The sequence below is a fragment of the Macrosteles quadrilineatus genome, unplaced genomic scaffold (assembly GCF_028750875.1).
Source record: "Macrosteles quadrilineatus isolate MER2022 unplaced genomic scaffold, UCM_ALF_1.0 Scaffold_2__2_contigs__length_208266976, whole genome shotgun sequence".
NCBI classification, from domain to species: Eukaryota; Metazoa; Arthropoda; class Insecta; order Hemiptera; family Cicadellidae; genus Macrosteles; species Macrosteles quadrilineatus.
The window spans coordinates 62,525,050-62,532,948 of record NW_026542595.1 but is presented as its reverse complement, the minus strand read 5'-3'; the positions used below and the strand labels follow the sequence as shown (position 1 = coordinate 62,532,948).

The 7,899-nt window shown below is 35.0% G+C and overlaps 1 protein-coding gene across 1 annotated transcript; it reads right to left on the bottom strand.

Moving 5' to 3' along the window:
- Nucleotides 1-251: 251 nt before the first annotated feature.
- Nucleotides 252-1,313, bottom strand: LOC128984313 (putative nuclease HARBI1). The gene has a single exon (XM_054403620.1). The coding sequence runs from the start codon at nt 1,311-1,313 to the stop codon at nt 252-254; it is 1,062 nt and encodes a 353-aa protein (XP_054259595.1).
- Nucleotides 1,314-7,899: the final 6,586 nt, after the last annotated feature.

The following is a 7,899-nucleotide window of genomic DNA, read 5'->3' as shown; positions in this document are numbered from 1 at the left end:
CAGGGAGCTGCGCAAGGTATTTTGCAATTCCAACTTAGTGACTCAACTGATGAAGTTCAAATAGTGGGCGAGTGTGGCATTCTCAACGACCAAGACTGTGTTGTTATGCTTAAAGATTAGAACAACAATTTGTATGAACAGTAACAAATTTATAATTCACACATTCATATGTAACTTTCATTTATTTGTAATAATTAAACAGTTTCATCTAACAATGTTGCTAATTATTTCCTTCATATCTTAATATAAATTTACTCAAAGAATTGTAGCAGTCTCTGGAGCCTTGCTTGAGCTGCATCACCAGCAGCAATTGGATCTGGGAGATCATTAGCTGGTTCTACATGATTATCTTCATAGATATCTTCTTCCATTACAATAAAATCGTTTTCATCTCTACCTACCAAACAAGCAACATTATGCAGTACACAGCAAACTAACACAATTTCTGCTGCATGTCTGGGGGATACACGTAAGTGGTTAAGGCAAGGAAATCTTTCTTTCATAATACCAAAAGTATTTTCAACCATTCTCCTTGTAGCCTTATGGGCACGATTGAATTTTCTTTCCCTCAAATTTTCAATATTTCCATTAAGTGGAGCCATAAGCCATTCCTTCATGCCATATGCACTGTCTCCTAAAATGACTGCATCAGGGAACGGTCTCCAACCATTTTCAAAACTCCTGTAAACAGCCGAGTTCCGAAACACTCGAGAATCATGTACACTTCCAGGCCAGTTTGGGTTTACAGCAAAAACTTCGTTCTTAGGCCCGGAAATCATCATTACATTTAAAGAGTGTTTGCCGTGTCTGTTAACGTACTGCTCCTCGTGTGCTGAAGGAGCATCAATGGTTATCATCGTCCCATCCACACAGCCACAAACAGAAGGAAAACCTCCTTTTCTAAAAAACTTAACTGCTATGTCGTTTGTGTCTTCTGGCCAACACACAGTATTTTGAAACATTCTTCGGACTATAGCCTTGGTTACTTGCTTAATAGTTCTGCAAACACTGGACTTTGAAACACCATGCATAGCTGCAGTTGCGTGGTACTGTGATCCTTTTCCCAGCCAACTCAGGCACAGAAGTAGTTTCTGTTCAGCATTCAACCTCTTACTGCGGTTAGTTGACGGTATAAGTAGATCACCAATTTTTAACAAAACAAACTCTGCTTGTGTTCGATTTAACCTAAAAGCTTCTTTGAATTGAAAGTCACCAACAACATTAAAGTTAGACCGTTCTTTGTAAACTCTTCTATTACCTTCGTCTTCACTTGAATCATCACTAGAATTTATAAGCTCTTGAATTATATCCATTACATCAGTCACTAATCACAGATTAATAATTTATTCAAGCATAAATACTATATGAATAAAAATATTTGAGCCAAAGTCTTTTGAAGAGTGGATTTTTTCTTTTCATAACATTTGTAGACTCTTCAATATTTTTAACTCTTCATTATTTTCAAGGTATATTGGTGGAACAAAACAAGACTGATTTGTTTAAAAACTCTGCATTTCCCACTCTGCACTTCACTCTGCCTCTGCAAAAAATAAAAATTATGGTGGAACAGGAATTCGTGTGAAGAGTGCAAAGTGCAGAGTGAAGAGTTGAAGAGTCCTATGGAGGAATAGGCCCCAGCTATGAGAAGTATTTGTCACATCAAAGGCCTGAAGTAAAGTTTCAGTTCGGAACATTGAATTTTCTTAAGGTTTCATTCCGCTGTTACCAAGCCATTGGGACATGATTAGGAAATGTAAACTTAATCAACTACAATGCTTTTGAACTGTTAAAGATATTATCAAATTAACATACAGCATGTGTAAAAAGTTTCTGCCGTTGACTGGAAGAACACAAAGTATTAAAATATCCCAAAATTTATGGGTGATTTCATATTAAATCTATAAATATGTAAAAGTTTTTTTTACAATTAGGTAGTAGACCTACCAGATCCACGTGATTCTCCACGTTGGTGAGTAACTTTACAACCTCTTTCAATTGTTCATCGGTAGATATAGGAAACGAGTTGAGATCAATGGAACGAATGAACGAAATGAGTTGATCGTCAGCATTTTGGTTTCCTCTTTGGTTGGGTGAACTTTCAAGGATGTCAATGATATGTGTTCCAGCATCAATTTAATACAAGTTATAATGTATGAGAAAGAGATGCGTCTACTTTTCTCTTCCATTTTGCAAAAAAACAACAACAACAACAAAACAAAAATAAACTTGCAGAATTGTTTCACTCCTAGCGCCTCTTTAGTAAGCAATTCTTGCTTAGCAACACTTCTCTCTAAGCCTCTTAGACCCGATGACAATTTTCCTTGGTGTCTTTTATTAACGCTTGCAGATATCGTTAGTTTCATTCCACCTGTACCTTGAGTTAAATCAAATCGAAATTGCCTACAGCCTTCGTGTTTACATTTACCATACTATACTAACACAGACTCGCCAATATTGCTCTTATTTCTTCTATGAGTTGTGAAGTTTACCAAACAAATCTTAAAAACTGGAGCAGCAACAAGCTTTATCAACTCGCGTATCATGAACCAAGAATAACTGCCATCCTTTTCTTTAACTTTGCTCCATTCCTCTGACGTCACAATAAATCTCATCTTGTTCGGTAGTAGAGTGTTTCTTTGAAACTTATCATGTACGAAAGATTCTTTTATTTCCCGCCTTTGGTCATACTGAAAACAATGTTTCATTGGTTACTGGCTAACATAAAGCTAACATGTAATGGCGATAAAAAAACCATCATCAAAAGTACGAGTCATGTCATATGTATGCCGTGTGCTTTTACTTTGCTGTGGTTTAATTAATTTTGGTTAAAACTGTGGTTTAAACTGTGGTATAATTATCTCTACTAATCTTACTTATTTCCTATAATCAATGACAAAATAAGAGTAAATAAAATAACCTCATAGTTTTATAGTTTATATTTAACCAGCTGTTAGTTAAAACAAATTATATTGCTCTAAAACAAATCGAAGATTACAAAGATTGCTTTAAAAATTATTTGAACATCCTAGTATTTTACTTTGTATATTTAATTAATCTGTCATCCTCTTACAAAAGAATTGAACGTATCAATGATTAGCATTACACATAGTCTAAATAAGTCAACCCTAAGTATGTCTTTACATTTTTATCCAAATGCTGAATTTGTGACACAAAAGCTGAATGTTTACAGCTGTTATGTTAAGCAAATTATTTTATGCCAAAAGCTAGTGTCTGATGACGATCTTTCAGACAAATCAAGTTGTAACAGTAATGATGATTATGTTCTTCCAACAACAGACTCAGACTCAGATGAAAACGTCAAGAGGTAGGCCTATGTTTTATTGTTTTAAAATGTTGTAAGCTTTTTTATTTATTGTTGTTTTTTACTCTTTTGCTACGAGGCCAACTTATCTTATCTTATTATGCCTTGTACTTGTACCTTATTTTTCTAGTAATTATTTATAGGAAAGTAGGCCTAAATGAAATTTAGTTTGCTACGCCTAATTTAGGTGACATTCGTTACTGTAATAGTGTTGTGTGCTTCAAATCATGTTCCTATGAGTTTTGGAGAATATTATGACTAAAAATTAATTTCATAATCTAATGTCAAATAGTTTTACTGCTTAGGCTACTTATAATTTTCTTTATAATTTCGTACTCTAACGAAGTGCATGTTCTGTTTATTTTTCAGAAGGAAGAAGCAAAATATAAAGTGTAAAAAGAAACTTAAGTTTGGAGACAGGCTAAACAATGTCAACAATCAAATTCCAATTATAGAAGATGATAATGAATCTGAAATTGTAAGACCTGCAGTACTACAGCCGTTGGACGTGGAAGAACCTTCTATAATTCCAATGATAGAAGATGATAATGAATCTGAAATTGTAAGACCTACAGTACTACAGCCGTTGGATGTGGAAGGACCTAACGTAAATAAGTAAGTTAACTCAATCGTTTGAAAGCCTTGAACCAATATTTTGTATCACATATAATACATTGTGAAGTTAAATTAACTGTTAGAACCTAATTATTATTACCTATTATTAAATCAAAGCGTTGGGCCAGGAAATACACGATACAAAAAAAGTTTTCTTATGATAATTTATATTAAAGTCTTGGGTAAGCACCCATTCCTAAGGTTTCGAAGTCTGAAGATTTAAATGAATATACCTACTGAACAAAATTTTCTTATATCAACTTACTAGCCTACGTTAATACCGTCTTATTGATATAATTTACTGAAAATATAACACTATTAGGCCTACCTAATTTAGAGCTAGATCATCTGCGACTTAACTAAAAATACTTTTGATTTAAAAAATAGGCTTAGCCTATATTGCTAAATTGATTTGTCATGTTATGATTAAACATTTTTTAGGTATTAAGGTTATTATTAATACTTTTTGTCTGTTTTTTAGCACTGAACAAACCCCAAAGAAGTCTTTTCGGAAAAAACTGTCGAACCCATCGGCCTGGAAATCTAATGTTGCCAAAAAGGCATGTCAAGCTGGAAAGGAGTATATAAATCGCAGGGGGAAACATGTACAACAGAAACAGGTCAAAACCTTGAAAGACTGCCTTCTAAACTGTAAGTTTAAATGTAGCCAAAATATTTCTAAAGAAGAAAGAGAAGATTTATTAATGTCTTTCTACAGTCTACCTACCGCAACTGAAAAAAGACATTTTATTTTAAGTACAACTACACGTTCTTTGACAGCCAGGCCAAAACGTACTGAAGATGAAAATGATTCTGAGGACCCAAGTGCTGAAGATGACAGTAATGATGAAAACACAAATATTGTTAAGGTATCAGCTCAAAAGAAGAGGAAATATTCATTTAGGTATTTCTTTAATGTAAAGGGTGAACAGGTACAAGTATCCATTTTATCCACCATTTTATCTTGGAACATTAGATATTTCAAAAAAACCTGTTTACACCGCACATGGTACTAAAAACATAGTCACTAATACACCTAAACCTGACTTACGAGGAAAAAGTGATCAGAGTAGGATGAAACCCACCGGGGACGCTCAATTGGCAGAAGAGCACATTGCGTCATTTCCTACCATTGAATCTCATTATTGTAGAGCAAAAACTAACAGGCTTTACCTTGGTGCTCATCTTAGTGTTACAAAGATGTATGACCTATATAGAGAAAAATGTGTAGAGGAAGACATAGTTCCCGTAAAAAAGTCTATGTACCATAGAATATTTGCAACCAAGTTTAATCTGGGATTTCATATCCCAAAAACAGATCGGTGTGACCTTTGCGAAATGATTTAAGTGGCAAAACAAAATGACACTTTGTCAGAGGAGCTTAAACTCCAGTATGAACATCATATTTTTCTCAAAACAAACATGAGAAATCTTCGTAACAAAGAACGTGTAAACAAAAATTTGCCTGTATTATTATTTGACTTGCAAAATGTTATACTTACACCTCATGCAGAAATAAGCTCCATATTTTATCTGAGAAAGTTAACGGTTTATAACCTTACCGCCTACTATAGTGTTACAAAAAAAGTATATTGTGCGATTTGGAACGAAACAATAGGGGGCAGATCCGGCAATGACATTGCCAGTGCATTTACAAAGATTTTGGAAGCTGTTTTCGAAGAGAATGATATAAGCGATTTAATAACCTGGTCAGACTCTTGTGTACCACAAAACCGTAACTCACTGATATCAAATGCTGTAATGCAATTCTTAAAAGACAATCCTGAAGTTAATTCAATCACCATGCAATATTCTCTTCCAGGTCTTTCTTGTGTTCAAGAAGTAGACAACGCACACTCTCAAATTGAAAAGAGTATGAAGAAGACAGATTTTTATTCACCACTAGGTCTTATTAGAATTCTAAGATCAGTAAACCGGTGCAACCCTTACAGGATAATACAAATGAAATTGGAAGATTTTAAAAACTTTGGCCTAACAGCAAAGTTGTTCAATTACAAAGCTGTTCCCTATACCCAAGTATCCAACCTCAAGTTCACCAAAAAAATTGGGAACAGTGTTTTACAAAGCATCACACGATGAACTTGAACCACTCAATATGGCCAACATTAAGTTCATGGAGACTTCAAAGCGGAAAACTCCAGCATCGGAGAGAAAACCTCGAACCAAAACGTCACCGAAGCAAGATCCTATTGGAACCACAGTGTTCAGCATGAAACCTCCAGTTTTAAAATGTCAAAATGAAATCTCTGAACCAAAGAAAAAGGACATCCAAGCAGCGTTTCCCTTTATGCCTTTGCAGGATATTGAGTATTATAAAGTCATTCTAAAGTTGTAAAGAATAGGGCATACCGGTTGACAATAGGCTACTTTTTTATTACCAAATAATGACAGTTTTGTGTTATTTCACCAATAAATGATATGTTTTAAATTTGAAGTTGCAGTTATAACCATTATTTCATAGCCCTCAATAAAATATTACAAGCTAAATCAATTTGAAAGGGTTCCAAGTGCAGTTAGAACCTTGTCAGTCCCAACATACACTATGTTGTCTATGACAAGGTTCTAACTGCAAAAGTGCACTTACTATAATTAATCAAATTATGAATATTTTATACATATTACCCGATTTATTGTAAATATATATGCAGTCAATATAATCAAACCAAATTATGTAAATTTAATTTAATTTTTTTAAAGTTGTAGGCAATTAAATCTTTAACATGCAATATCTCAAAACCTAGGTCAGAGCAGTTAGAACCTTGTCAAACCAACGGCTCGAGCATATACGGCCTGGTACAAAAATATCGACCCAGACTTATTCTTAAACGGGCGATCAAGTTTTTTTACGACCCCTCCATTGTGCCATTTATCTGAAGCAATTTAACTAATAAGGAGTCCAGTAATGCACAAAGAATTCATCAATGCCATCATTGCAAATACTTTTATTAAAGAGGATTGTATATTTTACCCTAAAAATTGCGTCAATATCTTGCTTTTCAACGCGATCCTCTTGTTTCATTCCGTACATCTCAAGGCATTTAGCGACGGGAGGTGTGATGGTTCGTTGTCACCATATGTCATTATGTTGTTGGCTAGGTTTACTGTGTAACCCCCTGCAGTTTCAGTTTTTAATCTACTTCTTGCTGTTTCTTTTGCAAGACCAGTTAAAATTCTTTTTTCTGTAACATTTCATGTTTTTGTACTTGTATACTTGCATCGTATTACAAGCCTAAAAATGAAATCATTGTATTTTTTTATGGTAGCTAGTGATCCCAGTTTGACACACCCCTAGGCCTCACTCAATCAGCGACGGGTCGTGGGCGGAACTGTTTATAGCGGTCAATCTTACAACTACAGCAATCTACACAATCTACACCAGTGAAAAATATCAAGGAAACCATTAACCCTTTACAATCTGAACTATTATATAATATATCTCAAAAGTTGGGCCTAGCCCACAGCATAAGTCGAGGCAATGGGTTTAGTTGCGTCTAGCTCACTTGGCACTTGGAGTTAAACAAAATAAATTCTGAAGAAAGTCTGGTTGGATTTTGAATGGAATATTAGTCTTTGATGATGCGCACCTGAAGATTAGCAAGTTGCATGTCCAGAGAAATTTATAAAATTTTATATTTGGCCAAATTTAGAAATGATTTAGTAGGCAGATTGTTGAATTGTAGTCTGATGGGAGGTAAGGTAAAGGCTAACCTAGGACTTATCAGGCAGTGGAGATCCGCTGCGATGACAGGTGGGATGGATGGACGTGGTCCAGATCCGCAGCCCCGTACGATGTTGGATAGGCCTAAGTTGCAAGTTGGACCAATTCTGATAACGCCTCTCCAGCAGTTGGTCGGATCTCTCGCAAGCCGGAACGTACACCCTGTAATTCCTCGTTAATAATTTCTGTCCGGATTAAGTACTAACAGTAGTCCTATAAAACT